The 18,300-nt window shown below is 36.2% G+C and overlaps 2 protein-coding genes and 1 pseudogene across 5 annotated transcripts in view; 1 reads left to right on the plus strand and 2 right to left on the minus strand.

Moving 5' to 3' along the window:
* The window catches only part of EXOC2 (exocyst complex component 2), a 260,110-nt gene that overhangs the window by 215,431 nt on the left and 26,379 nt on the right, over window positions 1-18,300 (minus strand). The window lies entirely within an intron of this gene.
* Window positions 1,270-3,266, plus strand: LOC116645011 (annotated as a pseudogene).
* Window positions 10,937-16,438, minus strand: HUS1B (HUS1 checkpoint clamp component B). Its single transcript, XM_032424727.1, is given in 6 exon segments — window positions 10,937-11,044; window positions 15,265-15,510; window positions 15,513-15,621; window positions 15,623-15,828; window positions 15,830-16,015; window positions 16,017-16,438. Coding segments are annotated over 6 exon segments (966 nt in total). The 5' UTR covers window positions 16,128-16,438.

An 18,300-nucleotide genomic window follows, 5' to 3' on the forward strand; every position in this document is an offset into this window, starting at 1 on the left:
AGGTCATGATCCTAGTCCTGGGATCAAGCCCCGCATCAGGCTCCTTGCTCAGCGGGAGACCTGCTTCTCCTTCCACTCCCCCTGCTTGTGTTCCCTCTCTCACTGTCCCTCTGTCAAATAAATAAATAATTAAAAAAAACAAAACTATTATTTTCTAGATACCCAAGAAGTCCAGCAATCACCAGGCAAGATAAATACAAAGAAAATCACACCTAGACACACTGAAGTCAAACTGCTAAAAATCAATGATAAAGAAAAAAATCTTAAAAGCAGGCGGAGGAAAAACAGTGACACATTATATAAGTAAGAATGATGGTATGATGATAACTTCTAATGAGAAAAATTAGAGGTCAAAAGACAAATGGAAGATCCTAAAGTGCTGAAAGGAATTTTTTAAAAAGTCAGAAATGAAGGTTTTTAAAAAGGAATTTTATGCTGCTGGGAAAACTGAATAGCCACATTCAAAAGAGCAAAACTGCATCCCTATCTTACACTATAATAAAAATCAACTTAAAGCAGATTAAAGATTTGAACATAAGACCTGAAACTGTAAAACTCATACAAGGAAAGACAGGACGTAAGGTTTTTTTTTTTTTTTAAGATTTTATTTATTTACTTGAGAGAGAGAGGGGGAGAACAGAGAGGGAAAGTAAGAGGGAGAAGCAGACTCCCCGTTGAGCAGGGAGCCCGACATGGGGCTCAATCCCAGGACCCTGGGATCATGACCCATGCCAAAGGCAGATGCTTAACCTACTGAGCCACCCAGGTGCCCCTGGATGTAAGATTCTTGACACTTGTCTTGGCAATGATTTTTTTTGGATTTCACACCAAAAATAAAGGTAACAAGAGCAAAAATAAACAAGTAGAACTACATCAAACTAAAAAGCTTCTGCACTCCAAAGGAAACAAACAAAATCAAGGGCAATTATGGATGGGAGAAAATATTTGTAAACCATATATCCAACAAGGGGTTAACAACCAAAATTTAGAAGGAACTCGTACACCTCAAAAGCAAAAAAAACCAAATAATCCAAATAAGTGAGCTGAGGATCTGAATAGACACTTTTCCAAAGAAGACATAGAAATGACCAACAAGAACATGAAAAGGTGCTCAAAGTGACTAATCATCAGGGAAATGCAAATCAAAACCACAATGACATGATCACCCCACACCTGTTAAGATGTCTATTATCAAAAAGACAAGAGATAACAAATGCTGGTTGTAGAGAAAAGGAAGTATTTATACATTGCTGGTGGGAGTGTAAACTGGTATAGCCACTATGGAAAACAGCATGGAAGTTCCTCAAGAAATTAAAAATAGTTTTTCACAATGGGTTTGCCACCAGAACAGAGGTGTCATGAAACCACTGCTAAATCCGAAGCCAAAATGGGTAAGGAAAAGATTCAAACCTTTTCCATCGTCATTAGACACGTAGATTTGGGCAAGTCTACTACCACTAGCCATCTGATCTACAAATGCGGTAGGATCAACATAAGAACCGTAACAATATTTGAGAAGAAGCCTGCTGAGATGAGAAAGAGCTTCTTCAAGTATGCCTGGATCTTGGATGAACTGAAAGTTGAATGTGAGCATGGTATCATCATTGATATCTCTCTGTGGAACTGTGAGACTAGCAAGTGTTAGTGACCATCACTGATGCCTTAACACACAGAGATTTTATAAAAAAAAAAAAAAATGATTAGAGGCATATGTCAGGGTAACCATGCTGTCCTGGTTGTTGTTGCTGGTGTTAATGAACTTGAAGCAAGAATGGGAATGATAAAGGACAGAAGCAGAAAAATGTTCACCTTTAGCCCTATAGCCTGCATAGGGATCAAATACATGCTGGTTGCTACATTCTCAAAGGGTCTCATGACTGCCTGTAAATCTCACCAATAGTCAAGCACCAAGGAAATCTTGCAAAAGTAGTTTTACGTAGAAATTTGGAGAAAACATTTATGATCTAATACTCCATATACGTCCCCTCCCCCTTGAGCACTAAGCATATAACCACCAGCTTCATACAGCAAAAGTGCAGCTCTTTCTGTTCACTGGTCCTGTCCCTGTGCTACCTGAATACTTACTAAGTTGTACCATGAAACATTTCTGTCCACGGGTCCTGTCCCTGTGCTACCTGAATACTTACTAAGTTGCACCGTGAAACATCTTGACCATCACACTCAACAATCCCACAACAGGAAGATCCATGAGTGTGCCCTTCTGGCTTACACACTGGGTGTGAAACTAATTATTGGTATTAACAAAATGGATTCCATTGAGCCACCCTACAGACAGAAGAGATATGAGGAAATTAATTAAGTCAGCACATACATTAAGAAAACTGGCTACAACCCTGACATTCAGTAACATTTGTGCCAACTTCTGGTTGGAATGGTGACAACATGCCTTAGTTCAAAGGATGGAAAACAATCCTTAAATATGGCAATGCCAGTGGAACCACACTGCTTGAAGCTCTGACCTGTATCCTACAATCAACTCATCCAACTAACAAACTCCTGCATCTGTTCCTCCCCATCAAGACATCTATGAAATTGGTGGTATTGGTTCTATCCTTATAGGCTGAGTGAAAACTGTCAAACCCAGCATGATGGTCACCTTTGTTCCAGTCAACATTACAGCTTAAGCTTGAGTGAAGCTCTTCCTAGGGCCAATGTGAGCTTCAATCAAGAATATGTCTGTCAAAGATGTTGATTAAGGTAACACAGCTGGTGACAGCAAAAATGACCCACCAACAGAAGCAACTGGCTTTATGGCTCATGTGATATCCTGAGCCATCCAGGCCAAATCAGTGCTGGCTGTGTGCCTGTGCTGGATGGTCACACAGCTTCACGCTGCTCACAAGTTTCCTGTGCTAAAAGACTAATAATTTTGAGAAGAAGCTGGAAGAAATTCTTGAAATGGGGATGCTGCCATTGTTGATATGATTCCTAGCAAGTCCATACGTGTTGAGAGCTTCTCTTGACTACCCTCTTAGGAGTCATTTTGCTGTTCATGACATGAGACAGACAGTTGCTGTGGGTATCATCAAAGCAGTGGACAAGAAGGCTGCTGGAGCAGCCAAGGTCACCAAGTCTGCTCAGAAAGCTCAGAAATCTAAACGAATATTATTCCTAATACCTGCCACCCAAGTCTTAATCAGTGCTAGAAGAATAGTCTCAGGACTATTGTCTCAATCAGCCATTTAAGTTTAAAAGACTAGTTAACAATAATAATGCAGATAAAACCTTAAGAAGGAAAGAAGAATAATTTGTGAACTATTTGGGGGTGTGTGTGTGTGTGTGTGTGTGTGTGTGTGTGTGTGCGCGCGCACATGCGCGCACGTGCATGCAGCAGTTCTAAGTTTTTAATTTCAAATTCAGTACTTTTTTTAATGGAAACAGCTTTACCAAAAATCTGTCACAGAATTTTGAGACCCATGAAAACAATGTTTAATGGGGGCGCCTGGGTGGTTTGGTCGGTTAAGCATCTGCTTTGGGCTCAGGTCCCAATTCTCCTCCATTGGGCTCCCTGCTTAGCAGGGAGTCTGCTTCTCCCTCTCCCTTTGCTCCTCCCTCTGCTCTTCTCCCTCCTCATGCATGCACTCTCTCAAATAAATAAAATCTTTAAAAATAAAAAAATTAAAAATAAAACAATGTTTAATGAAGAAAAAAATTTTTAAAGAAACTTTCTTATGATGCAGCAATCCACTTCTGGATATATATCCCAAAGAAACGAAATCATTATCTCAAAGAGACATATGTACTCTCATGTTCATTGCAGCATTCATTATTCACAATAGCCAAGATATGGAAACAACCTATGTGTCCATCAATGGATGAATGGATAAAGAAAATGTAACATATACATACAATGATTATTTAGAAAAGAAGGGAATCTTGCCATTTGTGACAACATGGATAAAACTGGAGAACATATGCTAAGTGAAATAAGGCAGAGAGAGAAAGACAAATATTACATGGTATCACTCACATGTGGAACCTAAAAAAACATCTTTTTAAAAAAGGCTAACTCATAGAAACAGAGTAAAATGATAGTTGTTAGGGGTTGTTGGGCAGGGGAAACGACAGAAAAGGATACAAACTTTCAGTTACAAGCAAGGCCTAAGGATCTAATGGTGACTACAGTTGATAACACTATATTGTATAATGGAAATTTGCTGGGAGAATAGAACTTAAGTGTTTTCACCAAAAAAATAAAAAAAGGGTAAATAGGTAAGGTGATAGATGTGTAGATCAACCTAATTGTGGAATGTATATAATATCACAATGTATATAATACCAAATCATCAGGTTATATACTTTAAGTACATTATAATTTTGTCAGTTATATACCTCAATAAAGCCGGCAAAAAAAGGAATAAGATTGGTTATTTTCAAATAAAGGAACCTCATTGGGAACAAATCTGTATGACAAGAAATGCTGAAGGAATTTCTTCAATCTGAAGGAGAAATGACACCACACAGTAACTTGGAAGATTTTATAATGAGAAAGGATGAATTCATCAGGACACAACCATGTAAACTGTGTATACACCTAGTAATACAGTTTCAAAACACATGAAGCAAATGCTGAGTGAAAGGGTGAAAGAGCTAAATCCACAATCATGGTTAGAGATTTTATTTTATTTTTTAAGATTTTATTTATTTGACAAAGAGAGACACAGTGAGAGAGGGAACACAAGCAGGGGGAGTGGGAGAGGGAGAAGCAGGTTTCCCACTGAGCAGGGAGCCTGATGCGGGGCTCGATCCCAGGACCCTGGGATCATGACCTAGGCCAAAGGCAGACGCTTAAAGACTGAGCCACCCAGGTGTCCCATGGTTCGAGATTTTAATATACTCTTTACATAGGGGCACCTGGGTAGCTCAGTCAGTTAAGCGTCTGAGTCTTGATTTCAGCTCAGGGTCATGAGATCAAGCCCCATGTCGGACTCTGCACTGGGTATGGAACATGCTTAGGATTCTCTCTTTCCCTCTCCCAATGCCCCACCCCAGCCCCTTCCCCCACTCACATGCCCACATGCTCTCTCTACATAAATAAATAGGAATAACAGTTAAACAAAAGTACAAAAATTTGTAAGGCTATAGAATATATGAACAACACTACTGATCATCTTGACCTGACATTTACCAAAGCTCCTCTTCAAGTGTCTAAAGAATGTTCACCAAGATAGACTATATGCTGGGCCTAAAGTAAGTCACACTGATTTCCAAAGACTGAAATTCCAAAGGCTACAAAGGAATTAAATCAGAAAGCTACAGCAATACAATGCTGAGAAAAGTATCCAAGTATTTGGAAATTAAATAACAAACTTAAATAATCCAACAGTCAAAAAAAATAATGAAGAGGGAAACAAACAAACAAAAATTTTGAACTGAATGTTAATGAAAATATAATCAAAATTTGTGAGATGTAGCCAAAGCAGTGCTTTAAAAGTTTATAATATGAGAAGAAAGATTAAAATTAAGGATATATGTTTCTATCTTAAGAAATTAGAAAAGGCAAAGCTAATAATTAAACACAAAGGGGTAGGGAGGAAGAACAAAGGAAGTAGAATAAGGAAAATAACATACTGGTAATAAAAAAACAAACAAACAAAAAAAAAATCAAGAAAAAATTGTAAAGCCATAAGTCTTTCTGCAAAAATTAACCAATAAACCCTAGCAAAATTCTCTTTAAAAAAAAGAAACACAGGGGTGCCTGGGTGGCTCAGTCGTTAAGCGTCTGCCTTCAGCTCAGGTCATGATCCAAGGGTCCTGGGATCGAGCCCCGCATAGGGCTCCCTGCTCTGCGGGAAGCCTGCTTCTCCCTCTCCCACTCCCCCGCTTGTGTTCCCTCTCTCGCTGTGTCTCTCTCTCTGTCAAATAAATAAATAAAATCCAAAAAAAAAAAAAAAAAAGAAAGCAAACTACCAATCTCAGGAATGAAAGAGTGGATAACTATAGATACTAAAGATATTTTTTAAAGAGTAATGAAGGAATATTATGAAAAACTTCAGGCCAATGAATTTTATAACTTGGATGAAGTAGAAAATTTCCTTAAAAGGTTAAGTTACCAAACTAACACAAGATAAATAAGAACTCTCAATACCTTCATGTTTATTAAATAAATTGAATTCATCATCAAAAACTTTCCTACAAAGAAAACTCCAGACCTAGTGGTTTCACTGATAAAATCTACCAAACATTTAAGGAAGAAATAATACCAAGCCTACATGTATTATTTCAGAAAACATAAGCAGTGGAAAGACATCATGACCATGTGGGGTTTATCCCAGCCATGCAAAGATAGTTTAACTTTCAAAACCCACTCACTATAAATCACATTAAAGTAAAAAGAAAAATGATGTATATATCTAAATAGATATAGAAATGTTTTACAAAATTCATCACCTATTCATGATTTTAAAAACCTCAACAAACTAGGAATAGAAAAGATCTCTTAATTAAGAAAGGAAAATGGGGGACGCCTGGGTGGCTCAGTCCATTAAGCATCTGCCTTCGGCTTAGGTCATGATCCCAGGGTCCTGGGATCGAGCCCCAAGTAGGGCTCCCTGTTCAGCGGGAAGCCTGCTTCTCCCTCTCCCCAGCCCCCGGCTCATGCTCTCTCTCACTATCTCTCTCTCAAATAAATAAATAAAATCTTTAAAAAAAAAAAAAAAAGAAGAAGAAAGGAAAATGGGGTGGGAGGGACCATCTAACATTGCACAAATGATGAAATATACAATGCTTTTTCTTCCTCTAAGACCAGTAATAAGGCAAGAATGTCTCTCTCATCTTGTCTACTTAACACTGTTCTAGAGGTCCAAGCCAGTGCAATAAGACAATAAGGCTAAAGAAATAAACGGCATAAAGACCACAAAGGAAGGGGCATTCAGTCAGTGAAGCGTCTGCCTTCGGCTCAGGTCATGATCCTAGGGTCCTGGGATCGAGCCCCGCATCGGGCTCCCTGCTCGGCAGGAAGCCTGCGTCTCCCTCTGCCCCTCCCCCCAGCTCACTCATGCTCTCTCTCTCTGTCTGAAATAAATAAATAAAATTAAAAAAAAAAAGATCGCAAAGAAAGTATTTTCCACTTATAGATGACATGATTGTTTGCAAAGAAAATCTTAAGGAATCTGCTAAGCAACTAATAGTACTAATAACTGAATTTAGCAAGACCTTAGTATTCGTGTAGCTCTTTTAAAATTCTAGTGGGAGGGCGCCTGGGTGGCCCAGATGGTTAAGCGTCTGCCTTCGGCTCAGGTCATGATCCCGGGGTCCTGGGATCGAGTCCCACATCGGGCTCCCTGCTCTTTGGGAGCCTGCTTCTCCCTCTGCTTCTCTCTCTCTGTCTCTCATGAATAAATAAATAAAATAAAATAAAATAAAACTCTAGTGGGAAATAATTAGAAACAAAATTTTTGAAGTTCTATTTAAGAATATCATCATAAAAACCAAAATACTTAAAAACACATTTAATAAAAACAATGTACAAGATTTCTTGAAAACCTTAAAATATAGCAGAGAGGGAAAAAAAAGACCTAAATAAGTGAAGATCTATACAATTTCTACAGGCCAGAAGACTCAATGTTATTGAAATATCAATTCTCCCCAAACTGAAGTATAAGTTGCAAGCCCATGTAAAGAAACTGGCAAGCTGATGACAAAATTCCTATAGATATTCAAAGAACCTACAATAGCCAGAACAATCTTAAGGGGAAAAAAGTTACAACTCTTAGAGAATATGATTTAAAGACTTATTATAAAACTACAGTAATCAAGGCAGTGAGTTGTTGGCATAAGGATAACCTAATGAATGAGCAGAACAGAACAGAGTTCAGAAATGGAGCCACACTTATATAACCAGTTGATTTTTGACAACACAACAAAATTCAAGGCAAATAAAAAGTACTTTAATCAAATGGTGTTGAAATAACTAGGTATCCACATAGGGGGGAAAAGGGAACCTAAATACAGCTTCACACCGCTTACAAAAATTAATTCAAGATGGATCACAGATCTAAACATAAAAGTTAAAATTATAAACAATAAAGAAGAGAATACCTCCATACCTGGAGATTTTTTTCAACATGGCAACAATAACCATACAATGAAAAACCTGATATATTTAGACTTCATCAAAATTAAAACTTTCTCAAGTTGGCAAGGATGCAAAGAAAGGGGAACCCTCTTACACTGTTGGTGGGAATGCAAACTGGTACAGCCACTCTGGAAAACAGTATGGAGGTTCCTCAGGACATTAAAAATAGAACTACCCTACCTGGGCTCAGAAGCTAAGCCTGATGATAAAGCTGATTGGGAACACAAGACTGGTTCAGGTCAGAGAAAGGGAAACCCTCTTGCACTGTTGGTGGGAATGCAAACTGGTGCAGCCACTCTGGAAAACAGTATGGAGGTTCCTCAAAAAGTTAGAAATAGAACTATCCTACAACCCAGCAATTATACTACTACGTATTTATCCAAAGGATACAAACATAGTGATTTGAAGAGGAACCTGCACCCCAATGTTTATAGCAGCAATGTCCACAACAGCCAAACTATGGAAAGAGTGCAGATGTCCATTGACAGATGAATGGATAATGGGATTGAGTCCCACATCGGGCTCCCTGCTCAGCGGGGAGTCTGCTTCTCCCTCTGCTGCTCCCCCTGCTTGTGCTCTCTCGCTCAAGCTCGTGCGCTCTCTCTCTCTCTCTCGAGCACATACTCTCTCAAATAAATAAATAAAATCTTTAAAAAAAAAAGTAAGATTTGGCTTTAAAAAAAAAGACATCATGTCCATCTTGACAAGATTCGAACATCACTTCTGTGATGTTCCTGCCAAAAATGCATAACCCAAAACTCATCATCAGACTACTTGAATTCACAGATATTCTACGAAATAATTGGTCTGTATTCTTTGAAAATGTCAAGGTCAAGAAAAACAAAGAAGGGCTGAAGAACTGTTCTATATTAAAGGACACTAAAGAGGCATTACAACTAAATGTACTGCATGATCCTGGATAGATTCTAGAAGTAGAAAAAAATACTTCCTGTAAAGTAGATAATTGGACAAATTATCACCATGTGAATTTGAACTGTGGATTAGATGGTACAGTATTAATATTAAATTCTGACTTTGATAAGCATACTGTGGTAATATAAGAGAATGTCCTTTTTCTTAATAACTACATACTGAAAAATTTAAGAGAAGAATGATGTTTGCACCATATTTTCAAATGATTCAAACAAATATACACTGATAGACTGACAGAATAAAAATAAATGGAGGAAAAAAAACATACGAGAATGTAGGTGGGTTGGGGGGTGGGTTAAATAGGTGATGGGGATTAAGGAGGGCACTTGTAATGAGCACCAGGTGTTGTATGGAAATGTTGAATCACTAAATTCTTCACCTGAAATTAATATTACACTATATTGTTAACTAGAATTTAAATAAAAATTTGGGGAAAAAAAGCATAAAAAAGAAAAGTAAACAATTGGTGAGTCTAGTTAAGAGTTTACAGTTGTCATTTACCACAATTTTTAAAAAAAAACTTTATAGGAGTGAGTTGCTTTTACTATTTTTGAAAGTTTTAAGTTTGAAGCTACGTTATCAAAAATAATGCTTTGGTAATATTTTAAAATAAAGCAAAATTAAATCAAATTATATTCTCCTGCTAATCAATATATAAAGCCCACTGTTAGTCAAAAGATATTTATTTTCACATTCACATTAGCAAAATACACAAATGAGCAATGAATAAACAGTTATTAAACGACAGATGTGCTAAAACTAGTGTTTGGTTAAAAAAAAAAGAATGGTAAATCAAGTCCCATATATTTAACTACATTTAATAAATACACTAAAATTATAGAAATTTCAGAAGTATTCTTTTAATGGGTCATACTATTATTTCTTTAAACATGTTTCTAAATACATACAAAAGACTAAAAAGCTTGTTTTGAGAATGTGCTTGAGAACTATTATCAATTGATAAGCCTGAAATCTGGTAAGGTAACACATATTAATAAAAACTTTCAAGAGAGCAAAGACGTATTTCAACACAAAGTTCTGACAACTCCTTTAATAAACAGAAATTATATTGCCCCAAAGATACCATAACACTGCACGGAAAACAAACACTAGGGAAAGAATGGGTAATTAAGCTGCCTCACTGATTAATGTCTACAGTTCTTGACAAAGGAAAATGCTTCATTCAATTGGCATGGAAAATCAGACCACCACTGAGTGGTGATTTAGTAATATATATTAATCCCTGTCCGCAGTATTAGACTATAAAACAGATAAGCATGTGGCTTCAACTTATTTCAGAATCTGGTCTAGTTCACATAAAGAATAAATTTTTAAGCAGAAATATTCTACAATCCTCATTTCCAGAAAAAGAGTAGGGTGAAAACATAAGAAACTACCATTGACATTAATATTACTGAAAAGGAGGGTGCCTGGGTGGCTCAGTCGTTAAGCGTCTGCCTTCGGCTCAGGTCATGATCCCAGGGTCCTGGGATTGAGCCCCGCATCGGGCTCTCTGCTCAGCGGGAAGCCTGCTTCTCCCTCTCCCACTCCTCTTGCTTATGTTCCCTCTCTCGCTGTCTCTCTGTCAAATAAATAAATAAAATCTTAAACAAAAATATTACTGAAAAGGTGATTAATAAAATATTAAACTGTCAGCTACCCTTCACATGGTGGTGGCTGATTATCAGTAGAGGGACATGCCAGTATTCCAGAGTCAAACCCAAGAGACTTGATCTAATTAATGTCTAGACTCCTCATCTGAAGAAACTGTAACCCAGAGATGTTAAATGATTTTTTCAAGGTCACACACCTAATTATTTATAAAACAGACCAGATCCTTGGTTTCCTGACACACAGGAGTCTAATTATCACTCTTTCCTTTACACCACCCTACATACTATGAGGTCATTTTTGTATCTGATAGCCCACATTCTGAGAACCTTGGATGTTTCCTATATGACTGAGGTATGTATGCTCATCCTGGTGTGAAACAGAATTGAAATTAGAATACCTCTAATTTAAAAACAAAAACAAAAACAAAAAACCTAAGACAAGGCATTTCCAATCTACCCCCAGTATTTCAAATCCATTTTGAGGGCATGATCATAATCTTAACTATGTTACCCTCAAGGTTTGTCCAAATAAAACAAAGTAATGTCTGGTAACAATAGGTAATGTCTGGGCCACAACTGATAGTCATGAATCAAAAAGTATGATCTATTTTCTTATTTATGATTGAGGAATACAGCTGTGTTCCAGACATAGAAATCAGAGGCAGCTGAAAATCCAGCATTCATTACATCAGTTCATATATAAAAATTAGTGTTATGTCCCCAAACATAGGCAAACCATTATCTCAGGAAGACCATTAAGCCATTTAATTTAGAAATATAAGAATATCTACTTTTTACACTACAATGTCCAAAACACATACAACAGTGCCTACCACATAGTATGTACTCAGTAATTATTTGTGGATTATGGAAAGAGATGTCTCTTTTCAACCCACCTCTAATTAGAAATACCCTACTTTATGTTATGTTTAGCATCACAAATAAATAATCTCTTATGACTCTCAGGAAAGAGTCTTAAGCCTTAAGAAAATAATTTGTTTCTAAACATTTTCAGTTTCACAACCATGCTAACAGGGATATTTTTAAAGGAAAATTCTCATCTATAGTTGTCATTAAGTGCCTACAAATTTGCCTCACCAAGATTTTCCAAATGCAATAAACTAAGAGTCTATGAAAATTTGTCCTAAGGTCTTTCTTATGTAAATATACTAAGCAGAGGTTAACAAAAGTTTGACTTTGCCTGTCATAAACCTTATTTAATTAAAACAATATAATCTTTATATTACACAGCCATTTAAGATCATGAAAGAGGTAAGGAATAAAGTGAATAAACCTACCCTAAAAGTACACACACCACAAGCTAATTTTATCTTTTGAAAGCAAAATGACAGAAACAAGAAGTAGCTGTTATTATTCACATAAGGAAAATAATTGCAGATACAAAATAAGCCATTTTTATTAGGCAATATCCTTGCACAAGTACACTAATAATAAATACAGGATTAAATGACACAAATGGGCAAATGATAAAGGTTGACAGTACTGGAGTACCTATTTGGAATTTCACATATATTCACAGGTATATGTAAATGGGTTGCAAATTATGATATACTGACTCTTAGCCTAAGAACTGTATATACCATATCCTGTCAGTTACCAAACAGGGTTACAAGTTTGCTTAAAAAGAATCTTAATTCTGATGTGTCTCCAGACTCAGATTAATTTATGAAGCATTTTTCAACTACCTAGACCTGTATGGGGATAAACAAAACTAGGAGGACCTTTATAGAAATTAACCACTAATAAATACTTGCCTGATCTCTTGTGATATTGGTACAGTAGACTTATACATAAGTAAGTATATATCATTCATAGTATACTTATGAGTGACATTTTTAGTAGTGGAATAAAAAGAAATAGTATAAGTGTGTCATATAAATAAGCCAGTATAGTTTTTAGCAAATGATATTTAGGGAGAAAGTAAAAACTACACATTTATGGGTATAAGGAATCACTTTAAATACATTTCATCACTGATTTATTTTCTGAAGATACAGTGAAACATAAAGGCATGTTTTCTTGCTTCTTAGTAGTGTTTTTCTAAAAAAAAGAAAAAGAAGCTGAAATAATTTCTAAACTTGATGCTTTGATTTTTAAATGTGAGGTTTTGGTCTTCCAGGGAATTATTTTGTGGCAAACAAATTCCTTCCTACCTGCAAGAACAAAGGATATCTTCACACAAGGATGATATGACAATGGCTTATAACATGTTTTGGACTTTTTTCATTTAAATTTTATCTTTTTAGGTAAGGAATAGATTCGCATGGTGATCTAGATATATTTTAATAAACAAAAGTATATCCAAGCTGTAAGGATCTGAATTAAGTCTTGACAGACCAAGCTCAAAAATTTAACGTCTATAAATAGTTTGGAGATCTGGGTTCTAAAATGGGTTCTGGCATTAACAATTAAAAATCCTTAGTTACTTTTATGCTCTCTGAAACTGTTTTCTCATCTATAAATAAGGTGTTTAGATGAGATCATCCCTAAAGCCCTTTTAATTCTTGATTCTATGAAAATCTTACTTATAAGACCAGGCTTTTAAATTCAATTACTAATGTAAGACTAGAAACTGGCAGTCCATAGCTTTTCACAATTAAACTAAACTACAATAAGAACACGTTATTATTTTAACATTTTTGTATTCATTATAAACAATTTTTACTAGATCATTAAAAGAATCTGAATTTTTAAGATCTTATATTTAGATGTTACAGTATGAGATGGCCTAATAATTTTTTTTTAATAGCAACGTATCTGTAGGTTAAGTAGAGGAGAAAATAACCCCTCTCATTTTCCAAAGTTACATTTCAAAGACTAGGCTACAAAACTTTTATAGATACTTTCTGTTAATGAATTATTAAAAGTTAACCATTATAATAACTCACCATAGATTAAAATGCACAATTATTTATTTTCCAAAACAAACCATAGGTTTTCTTCATTTCCCTGGTTTTATTTAATATAGGGAATAGAAACAGAAACAAAGACAGAGACAGAGGAAGAGAGAGACTGAGGAAAGGAAGGAGAGGAGAGGTGATGAAATAGGTAAAAAGGCAGATTTTTACTACAGCTTTAAAATTCTCATTTAATTAATAAACCAAAGAAAAAATTGGAAAGGATACTATAAACAAGCATGATAAGTCATTTTTGTGTTATGCACAGAAAAAAAAAGTATGCATATCTTATAATTTTCTCACTAAGTATTTGTTTTGCATTTTCATCTTTCATTTAAAGTGTACAAAAATGCTGATGAGGGTGGGGGATTTTTAAAACATTAAAAATCACTTTAAAAAAAACAATCTTTACAAACAGCTTTGAAAATATTCACAAAGCAACTGTGTATAACTCAGAAGTTAGAAAAAAAAACTTAAGCTATAATTCTGAAATAGTTATGTACTAATAATTTTAAAATATGTTCGAAATACTTTTGAAAACAACTGTTTAATCTTCCTATATTGAAACCCTCAGAGTACTGAAATGTAATCTATTCAAACTGAAAGAGATCTTAAAGAGCCAGAGTTCAAGTGACTTGCCTAGGTCTCATGTTTCTGTGTTCTTTCCACAACACCATGAATGGAATTTGGAAATCAGCAAAACAAAATAAATTAGCAAATTGAAGCATTCTATCACCAAATCTAGTAGGAAATTATTCATTACTGATTAAAATGTAGTCATGAGAATTTACTGAGTCTGCAAAAAATAAAGGCTGTCAGGTTAATGGCTCCTCTTATTGCATAAGCCATTAAAAAAACTAAAATTTAATATGAAAGAATATGAACCTTCCCTCTAATCACTGTACCAGTCCTTTATAACCCCTCCTTCCTCTTCTCAAAATAATGAAATATTAAGAATCATTTTCTAAACAGAATAACATAATACTATAGGGAAAAAATGGAAACTTGGTTTATATAAAAGTTACCCATAAGAAAAATCTTAGTCCACATAAATTGACTATTTCCTTGAATCCTTGTGAATAAGATGCATTATCAATGAACCTAATAAATAACCAATTCAAGCTCTGTAGATGATAAATCTAAAACCATGAATATATACTTTGACAAAACACAGCTTAACAAAAACTATGCGATATGCACAAATACTAAATACCTTATATCTTTCAGATAGCATATTAAGCTCTCTAAAATAAGAAAAGTCCCTCACAAAATTATACTTGTTTTAAAAGAATGAAGTTCCCATTTCACACAGTAGCATTTTATAATAAAAACTGATCCATTGTTTCAGAAATTCAACGTTTTTATTTTGTTACAATCCTTTTTCCCCCAAAAAGTTAAAGTAGAAAGTCTTTTTCTTGTTGCCATCTTAAAAAGTATGGAAAATAAAAAAAAACTGACAAAGTCAATAAACATACAAATGAACTATCCAATTCTTTCACCAATGATTTTTTTTAATAAGATCTTTGCAAAGGAAGAAGAGCTCAGCAAAATGTACATTCCATATAGGCTAGTGAGGGTGCAGACTTGCAAGCCAATTAACTCGGGGTCTGTTTCAGTTTTGAAAAGACCATAAGCTTTACCAAAAAAAAAATACATATATATATATATATATATATATATATATATATATATATATATATACAGGCTGCTTGAATTTTTCTGAGGCAGGAATGAAATACTGAAGAGAGACATCTTCACGAACCAAAACAAGATGAAGAAGAGTATTGCTCAAAACATTGCATAAGACTGTTACAGGATTTATTTGCTGTCCCTTGAAAAACTGCAGAAGCTTCCTACTCTCTACTAGCACTTGCACCATGTTCTCCAGGTTTCTGTCTTGAGGCATATCCTGAGCAGACTTTGGAAGATTTCCAAAAAAAAAAAAAAAAACCTTTTAATAGACAAGACATCAGTTTCTACACTGAAGTTCATTTTGCCACTTAGATTTGTTTCAACCACACTTGATCGCCCAAGTGCTATCCTTTCTACACTGCTCTTGAGTCTTCAAAGCCAGAAGATAAACACTAACATCACAGGCTTTCATACCAGGCTCCGGGAAATCTTCCCATGCCCTTGGGGGAAGTACTCTTACAGGCCCATCAAATGGATCAAGTACCACCACAGGAGTTCAACCTGTGGGCAATGGCAGCTCCACAGACACAGTGAGGTGGGGACGCCACTTGTTGGTCAACTGGGGCTTCAAGGTAAGAGGCATTCCCTGTGCTCCTTGCTATTCTGAACAAATGCTCAGATGTCAGCTCTAAATAAATCTCCTTTAACTCTTCTGAAACATCTTCCACGTGAAAATGGTGGAAGAAGTCTCCCTGCCTCACCTCATACCACACTCTGGCATCGCAGATGACCCTGGAGTCATCAGGCCTAAAGCACAGGCTTGTCTTAGAACATATGGAGCACAAAGACTCTCACTAGCTTTGATATGGTGCCACTGATATGAATAAAGAGCTCTATAAAGTCCTCGCCAGTGATGTTGGCACAAAACTTCATGATGCCATGAAGACTGCATCCAGAGTTTGGTAGGAGGGGACCCCAAGTGTGGCAGATCCCAACAGAGCCAACCCTCAGGTTCCACTTTCTTTCAGGCCCCCCGAGCAGGGCCACAAGGTATGGCAGACCTAGGGCCCCTAAAACCAAGGCCTCTGTTCCAATCTTCTTCCCTCCACCTCCTCCCTTAAAAAGACCTTCACTGTTACCACTCTGATTGTTAAAAGGATAGGTACTCCACCACAGAAATGTCTAAATATTCTTTCTAAACTGTAAGAAGAAAATTAAAATCATCACTCCTACAACCACTTTCAACCTTGTTGGTATATACAATAATACTGTCTTAATCAGGGGGTGCCTGGGTGGCTCAGCTGGTTAAGCATCTGACTCTTGGTTTCAGCTCAGGTCATTATCTCAGGGTCATGAGATCAAGCCCCAAGTCACGATCCCCGCTCCGCTCAGAGTCTGCTTGTCCCTCTCACTCTGCTCCTCCCCACACACCCCCGGCACCATCCCCCCCACTCCTTCTCCCTCATAAATAAAAAAAAATTTTAAATTAAAAAACAAATACTGTCTTCATCAACCAGGACATATATGTAGCTATATAGATATAGATATATGTTTCTGGACCCTCTATATTTTGTCCCATTGATCTATTTTGCAACTATAACATAATGATTTAATTTCTATATTTTAATTAAATATCCAATAGGACAATTAATTTTTAACAAGTTATTTTAGCCATCTTGTCACAGGTATTGATATAGATGAACTTTATTGTGTGGGGTACCTGGGTGGCTCAGTTGGTTAAGACTCTACCTCTTGATTTCCACTCAGGTCATGCATGATCTCAGGGTTCTGTCAGGCTCTATGCTCAGCATGGAGTCTGCTTGGGATTCTGTGTCACTGTCTTCCTCTCCCCCTCCCCCAACTTGTTATCTCTAAATAAATAAATAAATAAAATCTTAAAAAAAATATTAAGATTCTAAAGATAATCCTACGAAAATTTTGATGGGATTATCAACACCCTGACATACTATATTCCTGCTTCTTTCTCTATCTCCACTGATTAGACTGTAAGTTCCAGGAGAGAAGGGGTTTTTATATTTCCATGGATAGCTATATACCCAGCACTTAGAACATTCATCTGGATATACGGGCGCTCAACACATATTTGTTAAATGAACAAATGTATCGATTACATTAACTATTTAGATAATCTCAGGATTTATTTGAGAGAGAGAATGAGATAGAGAAAGAGCGCATGAGAGGGGTGAGGGTCAGAGGGAGAAGCAGACTCCCTGCTGAGCAGGGTGTCCGATGCGGGACTCGATCCTGGGACTCCAGCATCATAACCTGAGCCAAAGGCAGTTGCTCAACCAACTGAGCCACCCAGGCGCCCCTGGTTCCATTTTTTAAAGATATTTATTTATTCATTTATTTATTTGAGAAAGAGAGAGTGAAAGAGAGAGAGTGAACACAAGCAGGGGGAATGGCAGCTAGAGGGGAAAGCAGGCTCCCGCTGAGCAGGGAGCCCGATGTGGGACTCAATCCCAGGACCCTGGGATCATGACCTGAGCCGAAGGCAGATGCTTAACCAACTGAGCCACCCAGGCGCCCCACTTAGTTCCATTTTATTAGTTCTTTAAATATTCCTGGATTTGATTCACTACTACTTTAAGAGTTTTACATCTTAAATCTAATTTTCAATTAGTCTGAAATTATCTTTTCTTGTATTTCTTTGCTCATTTTTGTAATAACAAGAAGCATTCAGCAGTTCACAAATATTATTGAGCATTTACTGTATCCGGAGTGCTGTGCTAGCCTTATGAAAGAATTTAGTTTTCCATATTTGCTATCTTGTAGTTGTTTAAATAGTATAGAAATGTACTATTCCTTGTGTTTCCTGTTGCTCGCTTGTAAAACCATCTATATCTAGTACATCATTAGGTATGATTATTTGAGAATTTCCTTCATGGTAATAGGACCATATTCTATAAATCTTCTTTAGATAATTTTAGTATGTTTCAGAAAGTCAGATATTTCATTCTGATTTTCAAATTTAACATCATACTACCTTCTTCCATAGCTGTGGTTTTATCACCTTTGTCATTGTCTTGAGTATTTGTAAATATCTTTTTTCATGGTTAGACTTGTGAATGCTTTTTTTTTTTTT

This window comes from Phoca vitulina, unplaced genomic scaffold (genome assembly GCF_004348235.1).
Source record: "Phoca vitulina isolate PV1807 unplaced genomic scaffold, GSC_HSeal_1.0 scaffold31, whole genome shotgun sequence".
Classification (NCBI taxonomy): domain Eukaryota; kingdom Metazoa; phylum Chordata; class Mammalia; order Carnivora; family Phocidae; genus Phoca; species Phoca vitulina.